Consider the following 17,261-nt stretch of genomic DNA (forward strand, 5'->3'; position numbering starts at 1 on the left):
AAGCAATTTAGGACAGGGAAAAGAGCCTGGGGTGTGTGGGCTGTGCTGCTGCTGATACCCTCCCCCTCTCCAACTTGGTTTCCCCTCATTTCACCTCTAGCAGCAAATTTTTGTAGTGACCAGGGGGTGTGACTGGTTTTACTTGAGTTTATCTTGGTATAGCATGATCAGAGATTTATAGAGATAGCAGGAAAAAGCTGTTACTCTATATAAAATATTCCCGACACTGACATGACAAGAGGAGACACTGGTTTGGGATGATAGCAGCAGCCTGGATAAGTGACAATGGCGTGGCACAGAGAACAGGCACAAACAAGTTAGAGCTGGGGCCGAGGCTCAGTGCCGCCCCTCCACGGCCACTATAAAGTATAAAAACATCAAATAAGTGATAAAAGTTGGCAGGAAGCAGCAGGCTCTTGTCACCCACGTACCCCTGGCATGATGATGAGCCCTGGCTGTGTCCCCAGGCCATGGTGAGCTCCGGGGCCATTTCCACTGACTTCAAATAAGTAAAATCTGTATTAAACATTAATAAACATCCATGACCATTCCACATGTGGAATATCTAAAAGAACCTGTCCCGAGAGCACTGGGCTCTCCCTTGCAGCCACAGACTCTACTGGGAGAAGATGCCCTTGAAGCGGATCTTGTCTTCGGCGTCCTTCTCCCGCAGCCGCGCTTCCAGGCTCCGCAGCTCCTTGGAGACCACAGGGCGCAGCGAGGGGTCGAGCGCCAGGACTTTGGCAAAGTCAGCCTGCGCCTCGGCCACGTTCCACACGGCTGCATGGGCCTTGCCCCGCTTGAAGTAGGCCTTGACATTGTCTGTGGGAGAGACCCAGGGTCAGCAGAGGATGGGGGTGTCCTGGTGCCCTCCACAGGCACCTGGGATGGCTCATGGGTCCTTACCCTCATACTTGTTGAGGATGGAGGAGCAGTGGTCCAGCACCTCATAGTACTCCTCACACTGCAGCTTGCACTGGCAGTAGTTTAAGAGTAGGGGTGTGATCTTCTGGTCGAGCTCGATCCAGTCTGGAGAGCCTGGCTGCTCCTGTGGCAGACAGAGCAGGGAGAGTGAGGGGCAGCTCTCAAGCCCTGCATTCCCAGGGCTGCCTGTGTGTATCTGGGGAGACCCACCTTCATCTGCAGGTTCTTGAGACAGGCGATGGCATCGTAGTATTTGGAAGCTGCCTCAGACACCTTGCCCTGCCGGTACAGCTCATTGCCTTCCTTGTGGATCTGGGGCACAGCCTGGAGCTTCTCCTCATCTGTCATGGCCCATGGGTCCTGCTGGTAGGAGCCAGGTGGCTCCACCTGCCAGCACCCCATCATGGAATCAGAAAACAGGATCATGGAATCGTTTAGGCTGGAGAAGACCTCTAGAGTCCTCAACTCCTGCACTGCCAGGGCCACTACTAAACCACATCCCACATGCCACATCTGTGTGTTTTCTGGACACTTTCACCCCGAGCTCCCCATGCTGGCACCTCACCTTCAGCACCTCGATGTCAAAGATGAGGGGCTGGGGGTTCTTCTGGAGCTCGTCGAGGTCGGGGTAGCCCAGGGAGTAGTGCTCGTGCATCTGGGCGATGCTGCAGCAGTGCCGCTGCCCCTCCAGCGGGTCCTTCCCTGCTGCAATGTTCCGCAGGCTCTTGGATACTAGTGGGTAAAGCACCACGTGCTGCGGGAGGGAAGGGAGCCGGAATTTGAGGAAGGCAGGGGGGAAAATACAAGGATGTTCCAGGCTCGAACCGCGCGGCTGGAGCGCACCGGGGGGCCCGCCACCCGCTCACGCGACACAAAATCACCGCCCACCTGCTCAGGCCACGCCCCCGAACCACAAACCACGCCTCTCGGCAGGTCCCGGTGACGCTCACCTTGGCGTCGCAGCGGAAGCGTGCGCGCTCGCCGGGCCGCATGGTTCGCAGCGCCGCTTCCCACACCGGCAGCTTGAACTTTTTCCCGGCGATGAGCTCCATGGGCTTCCCCCGCGCCCTGCTGTCGTCCACCGGCGTCTCTTCATCGCCGCATCGCAGCGTCCGGTAGTGGAAAGTGGCCTGAAGGAGCAGGAGGAGCCCGCGGCGTCACCGTGGCAACGCGGGGGGGGAGGGCGCGCATGCGCGCCTGCTCCGCCGCGTTCCGCTTCCCACATCCCCCCACCCCGCCCGTCCCCCCGCAGACCTGACCTTGGTGCCGTCGCGGAAGTCTGGCAGCGGCCCGGTGCCCTCCCGCAGCACCTCCTTGTCCACGCCGTCCGCCCGCAGCTGCTCGACTTGCTGCGCCATCGCGCCCGCTCTGCCCGCGCAGCCACCCCTGGCTCGGCCTTGTCCGCCGCCCCTCGGTTCTTTCCGGATCGTCGCGGCTGCGCGGGGCTCCCCCTGCCGGCCCGGGGGTGGCGCTGCGGGGCGGGGGCTCCGGGAATGAGGCGTGGTCACAGGAAGGGGGCGTAGCCAGCGGAGGCGGCTGCTCGCCCCGTTCCTACGTGGTTCTCCTGGTTTCCCGTCTCCCCCCCACCTTTCTTGGGTGTCATTGCAGGAGACACGGGAGTCATTCCGGAGTGAAACCTCCTGTGGCACTCTGCCACCTACATGCAAAGGCCGCAGTAGAATGGGAGGTTGATAATGTCGCCGAGACCCACTGCGAGGGTTCCTGCCCGCCGCGGCGGGAGCGTAGCCGGGTCGTCCCCTCCCGCCAGCCCCGGCTGGGTCTGCGTGTAGGCAGGAAGGACAGGCAGCCGCAGCAGCGCCGGGCGAAACCCTTGCGGGGGGGCACCTCAGGGCTTAACAGGGCTTAGGGCAACTCACGAGATATCCTGAGGTGACACGAGGACACTGGCAAGTGGTAGGTCCCCAGTCCCATAAAAAGGCTGGGGACTCCTGGCTTTGAGTGCGCTGCTGCAGGAGTGACCCCGTTGGGAGCATGCTGTTCTGCTGGCACTGTCACCGCTCAGCACTGCTGGGGCTGACTCAGACCCACTGTCACCCTCACACAGCCGAGAACTCAACAGAGCTCTTGCACCCCCCTCATGCACCACTTGTTTTCCGGACGTGCTTGATCCAAGATTACGCATGTGGGTCCCCAGAAAACCAAGTGCGCTCTGTACCCCCCCGGAATGTGGCTTCACAGCAGGGCAGAGCTAGCGCGGAGCCGCGGCGTTCTCGGCGGCAGCGCAGGTGTCGGGAGGCGCGTGCGGTCGCTGGCGAGGCCGGGAGCCGCCGGGGGGAAACCGCCTCCTTCCTGCCCTGGCGGCGAGGCGAGCGCGGGGCTGCAGCTGCGGCAGCAGCGGCATGTGCCAGAGCCACCGCGAGGGACCGGGCAGCTGGCAGCCCGCCGAGAGCCGGGGGCCTCTGCCACCCCCCGCGGGGGCTCCGATCAGCCGGGAGGGGAGCGCCCCGAGCGTGGGGCTTTGAGCTTTGCAGGTGCCCGAGCTACAGGTGGTTCCCTGGCTGCTCTTGGTAGGATGTGGGCTGAAGCCCATACTCGCCATCAGGATGGCTCTTGGCAGGCTGCAGCAGCAGCGTTGGAGCCGCGGGGCATGCAGGAAGGGCCCCCGCAGGGCAGGTGCTGTGGGGGGGCTGTCTCCCCCCGGGGACATCCGGGTGGCAGCCCACTGTGGCGAGGTGTGTGACGGCAGAGGCGCAGGCGAGGCTCATATTTGGGCACGGAGCAGGTTATTGGAGGCCGCGGCCCCGCAGCCGGGAGATGAGGCGCCTGATAAAGGCTGCCCCGCTGCTGTTGTTGCTGCTGCTGCGTGCATTGGCTCGGGCGCTGGCGAGAGGTGGCCTGGCTGCGCTGGCTGGGGGCCGGTGGCCATGGGGCCGCTGGTGGGTCTGGGGCTGCTCGTGTGCGTGCGGCTGTGCGGGGGTGAGTGCCGGGCGGGCGGGAGCGGAGCCCGCGGCGGCGGCGGGCCCGGCTCAGCAGCGTCCGTGCCGCAGGCTCCGGGGAGCTGCGTCTGGTGGGCGGCGGCGGGCGCTGTGCCGGCCGCGTGGAGGTGAAGCACGGCGGTGAGTGGGGCTCCGTGTGCGTCTTGGGGCGGAACCGGGAAGCTCGGTGGGCCGTGGTGGTGTGCCGGCAGCTGGGCTGTGGCCGGGTGGCCAGGGCGTCCTCGTCCGCCCCGTTCGGGCAGGGCAGCGGGCGGATCTGGCTGCAGCCCTTCTGCAACGGCACCGAGGATGAGCTGGATCACTGTTCACACTTCGGATGGGGCTGGCATTTCTGCGGCCACAAGCGGGATGTGGGGGTGACCTGCACAGGTGAGGGAACACGCTGGCCGAGCTGGGACAGCCACCTTGTGCTGGAGCAGTGCGGGCTGGTCTGAGCCGGACCGGTACCGCTGTGCAGATGCCGTGGAGCTGAGGCTGTCGGGCGGCGGCAATCCCTGTGTCGGGAGGGTGGAGGTGAAGCTGCAGGGACACTGGGGCTCGGTGGCAGACGACAGCTGGGACATGGAGGACGCCGAGGTGGTTTGTCAGCAGCTGGGCTGTGGCTCGGCTTCCAGTGCCTATTTCGCCGTCGAGCGCTTCGATGTAGGGGACGGGCTCGTCAGCCTGGCCCTGGTGGACTGCAGTGGGAACGAGGCCACGCTCTGGGACTGCGAGATCCGTGGCTGGGGACCCTATAACAGCAGCATCCATGACTTGGACTCTGCTGTTGTCTGCCAAGGTAGGAGCTGGGCTTGAGGGCGTTAAGTCTGTTCATGTACATCCCTTGTCACTGGCCCTGCACTGCTCCCCCAGGCTTTTCCCAGCTGGTTGGTGGCGATGGAGCCTGTGCCGGGCGGCTGGAGGTGCGTCAGGGCCGGTCCTGGGTCGGTGTCTGTGAGGATCAGGTGGACATGAAGGTGGCCCAGGTGGTGTGCAGGGAGCTGGGCTGCGGTGAGGTGATTGCGATGGCCGGCAGTGGCCGTTTTGGGGCAGTGTTGAGATCGCTCTGGGACGGAGGCTTCCAGTGCAATGGCACTGAGCAGTGTGTGCCCGGCGTCCGCCCCAGAGCCAGGGCTGCTCCGGCCCTGCCAGCATCATCTGCTCCTGTAAGTTCCGTGGACACCGAGGGCAGCTGGGGTGCCTGCGCCATCAGTGCTCTCAACGCTGTTCCTGTCCCAGCCTACACGGGCTTCCGGCTGGAGAACGGCAGCTCAGGATGCTCCGGGCGAGTGGAGGTGGCAGTGAGGGGGACGTGGGGCTCGGTGTGCGCCAGCGAGTGGGACCTGGCCGATGCGCACGTCCTGTGCCGCCACCTGGGCTGCGGCCGCGCCTTCAGCGTGCCCCCGGGAGGCTCCTTCGGCAGCGGGGAGGGGCCGCTGCGGCCGGACGCCTTCGGCTGCAGCGGGAGCGAGCGGCACCCGGGCGAGTGCCCCGTGGCCGTGCTGGGGAAGCCCCCGTGTGCCCCCGGAAACGCAGCCGCCGTCAACTGCTCAGGTGGGTATGGTGGCACTGCGAGGAGACTTAAGGACTTTTAGGACCCTGTGGAACCTGGAGATGGTATGAGATGATGCCGGCTTTTTTTTTGATGAAGGTCTGAGTTGGTCCATTTTACAGGCACCATCGAGTCTCTGCGTCTGGTGAAGGGTGAGACTCGGTGCGAGGGGTTTCTGGAGTTGGCCATAAGCACCGGGGAGTGGCGCCGTGTGCCAGGAGAAGTTTCGCTCCTGTGGAACTTGAGCAATGTGTGCTTGGAGCTGGGCTGTGGAGGACTGGAGAAGATTCGTGTTATCCCTGGGCAGTCCTTCTTGCAGGATTTCGACCAGAAGGAGCAGGATATCTTGAGAAGTGTGGTTGAAACCCTCAAAGGGATGACCACCGATCTGCCTATTAGGACCATACCTGAGGATTACTTTGGGTACGGCTACGGGTTCATGACCACTGCACCAGCTGACATCCATCATGGCACCAACATTGTCTGCTCAGGTGGGTGTCCCGAGAAGGAATGGAGGTGCGGGTGCCCCAAGAAGCCACCCCAGCACATTCCTTCCCTGCCCGCAGGCAGCCTGCCGGTGAGGCTGGTGGGGAGCCCTGGGCGCTGTGCCGGGCGTGTGGAGGTCTATTCCGGGGGCAGCTGGAGCTCGGTCTGCCAGGAAGGCTGGGAGCTGCAGGATGCGGCCGTTGTGTGCCGGGAGCTGGGCTGTGGCACGGCACTGGAGGCCCCGGGCTGGGCGCGCTTCGGTGCGGGCACGGGGCCGCTGTGGCTGTACAGCCCCGACTGCTCCGGCTCCGAGGAGTCTCTGTGGAAATGCGGGCGCACGGAACAGCACGAGTGCGGCAGCGGCAACTGGGCAGGGGCTGTCTGCTCAGGTCAGTGCCGGGCAGCCCCAGATCAGGGCCTGGCAGAGGTCCCTGGGGGTTCCTGGCCGTGCTGTGACCCCCCTGCCCCCCTTACAGAGCAGCTCTCCGTGCGGCTGGCAGGGGGCTCTGGGCGCTGCCGGGGCTTCCTGGAGATATTCCAGAACAGCACCTGGAGCCGCGTGTGCGCCAGCGGCACCAGCAACGGCGCCGCCGCCGCCGTCTGCCGCCAGCTGGGCTGTGGGGACAGGGGCTGGCTCTCAGCTGTGCCTGCCCAGGAGCCGACCGACGCCTGGCTGGCCTGGGTGGGCTGTGAGGACGGGGCCCGCTCGCTCTGGCAGTGCCCCTCAGCACCCTGGCACCTGCAGAGCTGCAGCCCAGGCGAGCACGCCCATGTGGAATGTGAGGAGGACAGTGGTGACGCCACTGAGGGACACACTAGCCCATATCCGGAGGGTGGCACCAGCACAGGTAGCTCTGCCCGTGCCTGCATCCCCCACAGCAGGCTGGCTGGGATTGCCCTGCCCTCACTGCCTGCCTGTGTCCCCACAGGAGACGCCAGAAAAACGCGCCTGGCAGTGGCCGTGGGGTCTGTGCCTGTGCCCACTGTGCTGTGCGTGGTGCTGGGGACGCTGCTGTGCCTGTCCCTGTGTGCACTGGCCCTGCTGCTGTGCCGTGCCCGTGCCTGGCGCCGAGGTGGGTCCTGCTGGGTGGGTGGGGGTGGGGACAGATCCCCCCGTTTGGGGGGTCCAGGGGCCTTGCCCTGTGGAACAGCTCAGAAGGTGGCCAGGGGTGATCGTGCTGACCCCCACAGTGCCTAGGGCCCCAGGTAAGTGCTGCATCTCCTTCCAGGCCCTGGCAGAGCTGCAGATGCCATCTCCAACGCTGTCTACGAGGAGCTGGATTACAAAGCCATGCCTGTGTACCAGGAGGTGCCCACTCCCCCAGGTGGGTGCAGCCCTTGTGCCCCAGCTGTGCCCACAGTGAAGGCTCTGCCTGACAGCCCTGTGGCACCTGTGGTTCCTGGTGGCCCAGCAGGGGCTCCTGGCCGTGGGCTGTGGGTGTCCCTTGGTCCCAGAGCAGCCCCGCTCTGTGGTGTGAGGTACTGTCCCTGGCGGTGACACTCGAGGCCACCCCCAATCCCTGTTTATCCCGTGCAGGTTCCCTGTTGGAGGGATGGGTGAAGAAGCTGCCGTATGACAGCGGGGACAGCGTGGAGGGGAGTGACACCGAGGAAGCCCCAGGTAGGACCAGAGTGCAGGACCCCAACAGGGAGAGCTGGGGTGTGGGGGCACATCTGGGATGTGGTGGGGGTCTGACAGGATATATTGTCTTCCTTGTGAGCATGCAGGGAAACATTGCCTTTCCCCGTGGGACTCAAAGGCCTCCAGCACGTGCCCAAATGGAAAGGCTGGAATGTATTGCAAAGCCTGAGCTCTGCCAGGGCCACTGGTCACTGCCATGTCCCCCTCTGCTTTTCCCAGATCATCCTGCCCAGCCCGAGCAAGGACCCCTGGATGGCTATGACGATGTCCTGGATGTGTCCCAGGAGTCCGCCGCTGCCAGCACTGGGGACATGTTTGAGGGAGTGGCACGGCAGAGGTGGATCTGTGGGCTCCCCACAGGTGAGAGGGCTCCCAGCTGCCCTGTCCCCTCTGCAGAGCCACTCCATGGCAGGCTTTGGCTGTGGGGGTGGGCAGGGCCCAGCAGCAGATCCATGGGTGCTGTGGGCAGAGCCCAGGTGGGCACTGTCAGGGGGACACGGAGCTGCCTGGCCCCTCAGGCTCCTTTCTCTCCTGTCCCTAATGTGGGATCTACTCCCCTCCACATCCCCCAGGAGCCACTGGAGACCCCTCAGAACAGATCCCAGAGCACATGGACTATGATGATATTGGCAGCAGCGCCCTGGGGATGTTGCAATGAGGATGTTCTGGCCGTGCCACAGCCCTGGGGACATGTGTGTGGCACTGTGGCGGGGCCCCGTCCCTAGGAAGATCTGGCTCTGCCCACAGATATCAGCTCTCACTGTCCTGTGGTGGAGGAAAACAGCTTTTGTGTAGGGATTTTCTTGGATTTCAGTGTGAATTTCCCATTTTTCCTATTAAAACCCAAACTGGTCAGAGACTCAATCCCAGGCCCAGAACCTTATTCTGGGGCTGGCACTTCCATCCCAGGAACACCAGCTATTCCTTGGTGATATGATGCTGGAATTTAAACCACAAATTCCTGGTGAATGGTGGTCTGAGGGGGACAAACAGTGGGAGTTTTTAGGGAGTGCCTGCAGGGTCTTTATTTATCACTGCCAAATGCACAAAACTGCTGCCAGTAACAGGGAGGGCAAAAGGCAGAGGGCAGGACCCGGATCTCCCCCAGCAGATGCAGCAGGATCTCGTCCCTGTGCCCCCCATGGGTGGGGCAGGCTCAGCCCCACTCTCAGCCCTGAGAAGCGGGCTGGGAATGGCTCTGGTTGTTGGAAGGACTTCTCCTAAGGGATGGGAGGTCTCCTGAAGGAGGGCAGAGCCTTCCTGCCCCCCGGCAGCAGCCCGCGGTGGCAGGGCAGGCGGGCCATGGCCCCTGCCTGCGGCACATCGTGCTCCAGGAGGTTGCCGATGTTGAGGCCCGGCTGCAGCGCCCGGAGGGCGTCCAGTTCGTGCAGCAGGGCCTGGCTGAATCCGTCCGTGCTCAGCCTGGGCGTGGAGGGGGCAGGAGAAGAGGAGAAGGTGTCCGAGGTTGTGGGGAGGGAGGTGTGAAGCAGGCGCGGTGTGGGTGCGGCCCCGGCTGTGGCGCAGGCTCGGCTGGCCGTGTCGGGAACGGCGGGCTCGGCAGGGGCCGTGTGAGGGCCGTGAGCGAGCGCAGGGTGCTGAGCGGGCAGGCGGGCTGGCCGAGGTGCTGTGAGAGCGGGAGGAGGGCGTGGGCTGTGAGGTGGCTGTGAGTGAGGTGGCGGCCGGTGAGGCGGGCCCGGTGCAGCAGCAGGCTCGCAGGCAGGGTCGGGTGGGAGGTGTTGGAGAGGCGTGAGGTGGGCAGGGCTTGGGTGTGTGTGCGGTGTGGTTGTGGGGCAGGGTTGTGGGGCGGTGTGTTTTGGGAGGGTGGTGGGGAGTGCTGGAGAGCGCTGCAGAGGGGCAGGCGGGTGGGTGCGTGCGGCCGTAGCAGCCTGAGAACGCCCGATCTCGTCTGATCTGGGCAGCAGAGCAGGCTCGGGCCCGGTTAGTACTTGGATGGGAGAGCGCCTGGGAATACCGGGTGCTGTAGGCATCTCTTGGGGCCACGAGGGCTCTTGTTTTGCCTGGGCAGCCGTGGCGGGGGCCAGGAGGGAAGGGGCCGGTGTACCCTGCGTAGCTTTGTCTGCCTGTTGTAGGCTGGGGTCTTTTGCCTCCCTTTGGTGATATTTCATTGATTTCAATTCCACTTCTCTTTTTGTTTGGCATTTGTTTCTTTTGGCTTCTTTTTCTTCTTTTCCTTTTTTTAAAAAGATATATTTTTTTCCTTATCTCTAGGTTAATAAATTGTTTTAAGTTCACGCTATGATATTTTCTCAGGCATGTTGTTTCTGCAGCTTTTCTCTGTGCTTCTTGTCACTCGAGTGTCACTGGATGTTGCCTTCCGTTTTTCTCTGTGTGAGCGTTCTGGAAGGTTCTTTTGATGGTTAGTGTTTTGTTTTGTGACTTCTTTGTGCTGTCATTCTGGCTGCATTTGCGTTGTTGTAGGTGTGTCTCAGAGGCTGCTTTCTCATGGCTTGCCATGTGGAGGGTGCTGCTTGGTCTGTGCACTATGCGAGGAGCCCCTGTGTTTCTCCCAGCGGCCGTGCAATTGTCTGGAACGCCCACTGCAAGATCCCATCCCAGGTGTGCTCTGTGGGACAGCCCCAGGTGTTCATTTTCTATTCCCATCCCACATCCTTTCCCTGTTTCCAGTCACTTGCTGCCTGACCCATAGCCCCAAGTCACCCTGTGTGCCACACCAATTACTACTGTAAATCAACTTCGACTCCAAGGAAGGGGAGAGAGAGAATGATGCATCTGACTCCATCATCATCAGAAGGCAAATGAATAACTTTATTATACTACACTATGTACATTTTATCTAAACTGAATCTGCCAAGCACTCACTCTTGCTCACACCTGCACAGCACTGCACTCATCTCTGATTCTCTCATGAGGGTCCCGTGACAGTCCCACACACACACACACTTGGCCCTGATAGGCCAAGGGAACAAAACATCCCCACTTTGGGTAAACAATCTCCATATTGCATTCTACTTTAGCACTACACAGGCACATCAGGCGAGATAAGAATTGCGTTTTCCTTCTTCTCTGCTTGTCTCACAGTTTCCCTCTGTTCAGAGGGCACGTGAATACCCCATGTCCCACTCCTTACTATAATAAAAAGAAAGGAGCTGCGTTTGCAATATTTTGGCTGGGCCCTTGCAGAAGAGAGAACAAACACATCTCGTGAGGTTCATCCACGGTCAATCGAAATCTCAGTTAAGTGCTGATGTAGAATGATAAGGGAGATCCTTTACCTGCAGAATATCTGCTTCTATTATATCTCTAACACAAGGTTTACAATAACAGAAACCCAAACCAACATGCAAAGAATGTGCATTGTTTCAAGTCCAAACAGCTGAGTTTCAGAAGATCTGGAGATGTTGCTCTTTGACATCCCTAGTGGTCCTTCTTGGTTCTGAAACAGACCTGCAGAATCCTGAAACTGAGAACTGCTAGAAAAACCCTCTAATAACTATTTAGAAACCCACTGATCCAGTAGCTCTCCCCCCACCCTCTTTTTTTCTTTAAAAAGACCAGCAGCAGCGTCTTCTTGGACCCTGTGCTGCTGGGCAGGGCAGAGTCCGTGGCCTCGGTGGTCGGGCCAAGGAAACCAGACCCAACCCACGAAGCGATGGGCCAGGCCCAGACAGGGGGACCAAAGCCCCCAAACCTGGCGGTGGGCGGGGAGGGGGCCCTGGGTCAGGGGGACGGGCCAAGCGACCCAGACCTGGCCCGTGGGGTGGGGTCTTTCGTCTCACAAGCCAGCCCCACCAGGCTGCCAGTGTCTCGGCAACAGGAGTGGCCAAATGCTTCCTCCCTCTCCCCCCAGACCCAGCGGCCTGCGTCGGCGGCTGGGAAGGACAAACTTTTTCGGGAGTGTGAATCCCCATGATGGATCTGGAGTGCTCACTGCCCAGGACAAGCAGGTGCCGTCTTCTCCCTGCTGCGCCGTTCTCCCCCGTGATACAAACGAGTGTTGCCCAGCCCTCTGATCAGCGGCACCATTCCCTCGGGGCTCGGGACCAGAGGGAGCACCTCCAGAAGCGACCTCCCCCACGCCGCTGGCGCGTGCGGCGGGAGCCATGCATCCCAAACCCCAGAGAGAAGCCCCTGAGCAAGCCAGAGTCGGCCCGCTGAAAACGCTGGGTCCCAGCAAAACACCGAGCCTCAGAGTTTTCAGCCGGGAGGCACCTGCAAACAGCTGTCGAGCCACGCCTCCGCTGGGGGACTGGCTGGCGTCCCCTTCCCCTGTTCCAGCTTTCCCCTTAGGGGCTGCCTCGGGACCGCCCGAAAAATTCGGGGTGGGGTCCAGGCTGGACGCAGGCGCCGCGACAGTCGCTGCTGGAGGCGGCGGGGACGCACAAAGCAGCAACGCCGCGGTCTCTCTCGGTTCCGGACGGGGCGGTTCCGGCGCGGGCTCTGCCGCTGCGGGAGGGTGTGGCGGACTGATCACGGGCGCCGCGGCAGGTGCCGCCGAAGGCGGGGCCACGGGGGCCCGCGGGTGGTTCCGCCGCCTGGTCGCCGTCCTCAGCGTTTCCTTGAATTGGAGGCGGCGGTGGCGGCTCCGCTGTCCCAGCTTCAACATTTCCCGCCGCGGCAGCAGACGCGGGCGGGGCCGCCGCAGTCGGAGCCATCGCGGGCTGTGCTGGAGGGGCGGTGGCGGGCGGGGCCGGTGGGGCGTCCTCAGGCTGGGAGGCAGCGAGGGGCGGTGCCAGAGGCGGCACGGCCACCGCCGGGGCGGGGGGCAGGTCCCTCAGTGCCGGGAGGGGCAGAAGAGGCGGTTCCTGGGCATGCTGCAGGGAGTCGGAAAAAAACCTCTCCGCCGGCACCTTGGGCAAAGCCTCCTCTTCCCGCCCCGCGCGGGGGGACAAGCCAGCGGCGGGGACTGTCCTTGAAGAGTCTCCTCTCCTGCGGGCTGTGGCAAGGGGGGCTGGTTGCCCTCCGCGCGGGGGGAGGCATCCCCTCACGTCCCTGCCGGAGGCCCCAGAGACGGTCCCCAAATGAACGTGGTCGCCTCTCAGAAACGTGAAAAGCAGCGCCCAAGTGGGTAGCTACGAAGGACCTTCCCATTCCGTTTGAAATGCCTTCTAAGATAAACACTCAGGGCATTCCACGCGCGGGGGTCCCAGGAGGAATTCATGCCCATGGGGAGTCCATAGCGTCTGGCCCAGCCAAAGAACTCGTAAAGTTCTTGCTGGGGCACGAGAACTCCATGGTCACGAAGCGTGAGCTCCCAGAATTGCAAAGCAAATTTCTCTCCCCATGACAATGGAGTGCTGATGTCTGTAGACATCTCTTCCCAAAGTCAAAGCCCACCCAATCGGGCAGTGCCTGCCAGAAAAGCTTCCGCAGCCCCTGCCTCAAGGCTTGGGGGCCAAACACGGCCAGAAAAGAGTGGGTCTCTTCCTAGGGAGACTCAGGGAAGGGCTAATACCTTCCTCTCTGGGAAAGCAGGTGGCAGTGTCCAGGCTCGGGGTACCGCGGGGTCCTAGAGGCTCTCCGTCCGTCCCACGATGATCTCTGGACACGCTTCTGGGATTTTTCGGCAGATTCTTTCCTTTCTCAGCCGTGCTGTGAACTCCGCCCAAATCCAAGGTCTTGGTTCTCCAGTCTGGGCCACAGCCACACATCAGGGTCACCACTTATTGTAAATCACCGGCGACTCCAACCTTGGTGAAGGAGAAAGAATGATGCGTCTGACTCCATCATCAGAAGGCAAATGAATAACTTTATTATACTATACTATGTACATTGTATCTAAACTGAATCTGCCAAGCACTCGCTCTTGCTCACACCTGCACAGCACTGCACTCATCTCTGATTCTCTTGTGAGGGTCCCGTGACAGTCCCACACACACACTTGGCCCTGATAGGCCAAGGGAACAAAACATCCTCACTTTGGGTAAACAATCTCCATATTGCATTCTACTTTAGCACAGCACAGGCACAGCAAGCGAGATAAGAATTGCATTTTCCTTCTTCTCTGCTTATCTCACAGTTTCGCTCTGTTCAGAGGGCATGTGAATACCACTAATGACATGGTCCCCTTTGCATGGAATCTGCCTTTTGGTGTCACACAGAGTTTTACCTCAGCTAGCAGTGCATCAAGCTCCTCCCAACTCAGCATAGGGTCACTGGCAAGGGCTCCATCCTCTGCCTGTGCATGGAGAGATGTCCTCCCAGCTCCCTTGCTGCCTTGAGGCTGTACACCTTTTGTTCAGGGTTGCTATGCGTGTTGAGTCCCTCACCTGGTATGGGCCCAGCTCATGCTCCCCCAGTACAGCTTCACTAAGTTGCCTGAATATGGTGTCAGCCCGTCCCTCACCCTGCCTGACGCACCTCCACCTTCTTGCTCCCCTTGGGCCCCGCTCTTGCTCTCCCAGCCCACTGCTGGCACTGCTTGTGCTGAGCTTGGCTGCTGGAAGCAGTTGGTCTCCAGCTGCTGCAGTGGTGCCCAGACTGCCTGTGTCCAGGGTGCCCGTGCAGGACACGCACAGCTTTAGCCCCCTCTACCATCACAGAATCAGAGAATCACAGAATTTTTAGGTTGGAAGAGACCTTTAAGATCCTTAAGTCCAACCCACGCTCCAACATAGAACATAGCACCAAGCGCCACATCCAGTCTTTTTTTTAAACACATCAAGGGATGGTGACTCCACCACCTCCGTGGGAAGATGATTCCAGTATTTGACCAGTCTTTCTGTGAAAAACTTCCTCCTTAATTCTAGCCTGTGTCTCCCCTGGCGCAGCTTGAGACTGTGTCCTTTTGTTCTGTCTGTTGTTGCCCGGAGAAAGAGACCGACCCCAGCTCACCAGAGGCTCCCTTCAGGAAGTTGAAGAGAGTGATAAGGTCACCTCTGAGTCTCCTTTTCTCCAAGCTGAACAACCCCAGCTCCCTCAGTCGTTCTTCATACAGCTTGTGTTCCCAGCCCCTCACCAGCCTCGTTGCTCTCCTTCAGACACGCTCAAGCATCTCAGCATCCCTCCTAAACTGAGGGGCCCAGAGCTGGACACAGCACTCCAGGTGTGGCCTCACCAGTGCCGAGTACAGGGGAAGAATGACCTCCCTGCTCCTGCTGACCTCACCATTCCTGATACTAGCCAGGATGCCATTGGCCTTCTTGGCCACCTGGGCACACCGCTGGCTCATGTTCAGCCGACTGTCAACCAGCACCCCCAGGTCCCTTTCCTCCTGAGCACTGTCCAGCTACACTGTCCCCAGCCTACAATGTTGCAGGGGATTATTGTGACCAAAGTGCAGGACTTGGCACTTGGACTCATTGAACTTCATCCCATTAGATTCTGCCAATCCATCCAACCATTCCAGGTCCTTCTGCAAAGCCCTCCATCCCTCTAAGAGATCCACACACGCTCCCAGCTTAGTGTCATCTGCAAATTTGCTAATGAAAGACTCTAAACCCTCATCCATGTCATCAATAAAAATATCAAACAGAACTGGCCCCAGCACAGAGCCCTGAGGGACACCACTGGTGACTGGCCCCAGCTGGATGCAGCACGGCTCACCAGCACTCTCTGGCCCGGCCATCCAGCCAGTTCCTAACCCAGCACAGAGTGCTCCTGTCCAAGCCACGGGCTGCCAGCTTGCCTCGGAGTATGCTGTGGGAGACAGTGTCAAAGGCCTTGCTGATATCCAAATAAACAACATCTACAGCCTTCCCTGCATCCACTAGGCGCGTTACCTGGTCATGAAAGGTGACCAGGTTGGTTAAACATGACCTACCCCTCCTAAACCCATATTGACTGGGTCTGATACCCTGGCCATCCTGTAAATTCTGTGTGATGGCACTTAATATAAACTGTTCCATTATTTTGCCAGGTACTGTGGTCAGGCTGACTGGTCTATAATTACCAGGATCCTCCTTTGCACCCCTTTTGTGAATGGATATCACATTGGCCAGCTTCCAGTCATCCGGAACCTCACCAGTGAGCCAGGACTTTTGGTAAATGATGGAGAGTGGCTTTGCAGCTCATTTGCCAGCTCTCTCATTACCCTGGGGTGGATCCTGCCTGGTCCCATAGATTTATGAACATCCAAGCATTTCAGTTGTTCTTTGACTGCCTCCTCTTGGATAATGGGGGGTCCATTCTGCTCCCTGACACCATCAATCATTCCAGGTGGGCAGGTGTCTTTAGGGCAGGTCATCTTCCCACTAAAACCTGAGGCAATGTAGGCATGAAGCACTTCTTCCTTCTCCTCATCTGCAGATACTAAGTTCCCTCCCTTGTCCAACAAAGAACAAAGGCTGGTCTTACCCTTCCTTCTAGCATTAATGTATTTGTAAAAACATTTTTTATTATCCTTTACCGAAGTCGCCATTCTAAGTTCAAATTGAGCTTTGGCCTCCTTAATTTTTTTTCTGCATGCTCCAGCAGCCTTCTTGAACACTTCCTTAGAGACCTGACCCTCCTTCCAACGCTGATACATCCTCTTTTTATTCCTAAGTTCTTCCAAAACGTCCTTGCCCAGCCAGGCTGGACGTTTACCCCACTGACTGATCTTTCAGCACACAGGGACAGTCTGTTCCTGTGCCCTCAAGATCTCTGTTTTGAGCATACCCACCTTTCCTTAACTCCTTTGTTTTTAAAGGCTGTTTCCCAAGGGATGCTCTGAATAAGTCTGCTAAACAGGCCAAAGTTGGCCCTCCGGAAGTTCAATGTAAGAGTCTTATTGGTGCTCCTCCTGACTTCACCAGATATTGAGAACTCTGTTATTTCATGATCACTCTGCCCCAAGCGGAGTGACAGAGACCATCAGGGCAGAACCCTCCGGGGAGGAACTGAGGCTGGGGTGTGGGACGTGATGGGGAACTCACCTGGGGTCCCCACTGGGAGCAGGACAGTGGTGGGGAGTGGGGATCCGGTTGCAGCAGCGGCTGCAGACGCTCCCTTCCACTCCACCCGGCTGGGCGTCCTGCGCCGCCTCCCCCAGGATCTCGGGGGGTCTCTCCACGGGCAAGTCTGCCTCCAGCAGCTGGTCTGGTTCAGTCACGTTCTCCACACAGGAGCCACATCACCACTGCCCAGTGGGAGCAGAGCAGGGAGGGACAGCAGGAGGGCACTGGCATCCCTGTGTGCCCTGGGACTCACCTGGGGACGTGGGGCAATGGGGACACGAGGCAGGCAAGGTGAAAGGCTCTGGGGCAGCCGTCACAGCAGATGAGTTCACCACCATCACCGCATGCTGCACACTCATCCTCGTTCTCCTGTCCCCGAGGGAGTGGGCAGGGGATCAGCGTTACCATCACAGGCTAAAGCCATGGCTGTGGCAAGGTCTTTCACCCCCCCCTTGCCCTCTCCCCCTGCACCAACCCCCTGCACCAAACATAACAATCCTTTCAGGGTGGTCAAATTGCCTGTTTCTTGGAGGTCGTAACGTGGTGAACCCCCAGTAGCTGAAACCTGTGTTTCCTTTTCATGGCTAAGGCAAATGGACATGCCAGGGGAACGCCAAGAGTTCCTCCTGGGGGTGCACCAGGTGTCACATCCAGGGCTCACCTGGTGGGGCACAGGGTCCTGGCTGTAGAGAGTGACTGCTTGCAGCCGGACCTGGGGCTGCAATTGGGGTTCCCTGTTCTGTTGGTGAGACAAGAAAGAGTTTGGAGAGGTGCTGCTTGCACTGGGGAACACCCCCAGTGCATGGCTATGATGCCATGCAGGAACAACTCCCTGCCACAGCCTTGGCTTTGGCCTCTGATTGCTG

The 17,261-nt window shown here is 60.1% G+C and overlaps 2 protein-coding genes and 1 pseudogene across 2 annotated transcripts in view; 2 read left to right on the forward strand and 1 right to left on the reverse strand.

The window, feature by feature from the left end:
• Positions 1 to 129: 129 nt before the first annotated feature.
• AIP (aryl hydrocarbon receptor interacting protein) lies at positions 130 to 2,391 on the reverse strand. The gene is made up of 6 exons (XM_030240792.2): positions 2,184 to 2,391; positions 1,875 to 2,054; positions 1,490 to 1,678; positions 1,135 to 1,311; positions 907 to 1,048; positions 130 to 822 (listed from the first exon to the last, which is right to left on the reverse strand). Exons 1-6 carry the CDS (start codon positions 2,280 to 2,282, stop codon positions 617 to 619), a joined length of 993 nt encoding a protein of 330 aa, XP_030096652.1. The 5' UTR covers positions 2,283 to 2,391; the 3' UTR covers positions 130 to 616.
• Positions 2,392 to 2,502: 111 nt separating this feature from the next.
• Positions 2,503 to 17,261, forward strand: part of LOC103822289 (uncharacterized) — a 33,474-nt gene continuing 18,715 nt past the window's right edge. Inside the window, 15 exon segments of the mRNA XM_050974716.1 lie at positions 2,503 to 3,861; positions 3,933 to 4,250; positions 4,339 to 4,659; positions 4,734 to 4,958; positions 4,961 to 5,026; positions 5,100 to 5,414; positions 5,535 to 5,903; positions 5,979 to 6,746; positions 6,828 to 6,971; positions 7,128 to 7,223; positions 7,436 to 7,519; positions 7,760 to 7,900; positions 8,753 to 9,192; positions 11,073 to 11,238; positions 11,810 to 12,342. Coding sequence (XP_050830673.1) covers positions 3,489 to 3,861; positions 3,933 to 4,250; positions 4,339 to 4,659; positions 4,734 to 4,958; positions 4,961 to 5,026; positions 5,100 to 5,414; positions 5,535 to 5,903; positions 5,979 to 6,746; positions 6,828 to 6,971; positions 7,128 to 7,223; positions 7,436 to 7,519; positions 7,760 to 7,900; positions 8,753 to 9,192; positions 11,073 to 11,238; positions 11,810 to 12,342 — 4,359 coding nt within the window. The 5' untranslated portion in view covers positions 2,503 to 3,488.
• On the forward strand, positions 9,409 to 9,527 carry LOC115485511 (uncharacterized; annotated as a pseudogene).

The sequence above is a fragment of the Serinus canaria genome, chromosome 5 (assembly GCF_022539315.1).
Source record: "Serinus canaria isolate serCan28SL12 chromosome 5, serCan2020, whole genome shotgun sequence".
NCBI lineage: Eukaryota > Metazoa > Chordata > Aves > Passeriformes > Fringillidae > Serinus > Serinus canaria.

Excerpts from the sequence above, each read along its gene's own strand:
- AIP (XM_030240792.2), bottom strand. The coding sequence starts at position 2,282 with ATGGCGCAGCAAGTCGAGCAGCTGCGGGCGGACGGCGTGGACAAGGAG. Across the intron at positions 1,312-1,489 it reads TTGACATCGAGGTGCTGAAG|GTGGAGCCACCTGGCTCCTA; the intron begins GTGAGGTGCCAG and ends GGGTGCTGGCAG. Across the intron at positions 823-906 it reads CATCCTCAACAAGTATGAGG|ACAATGTCAAGGCCTACTTC; the intron begins GTAAGGACCCAT and ends TCTCTCCCACAG.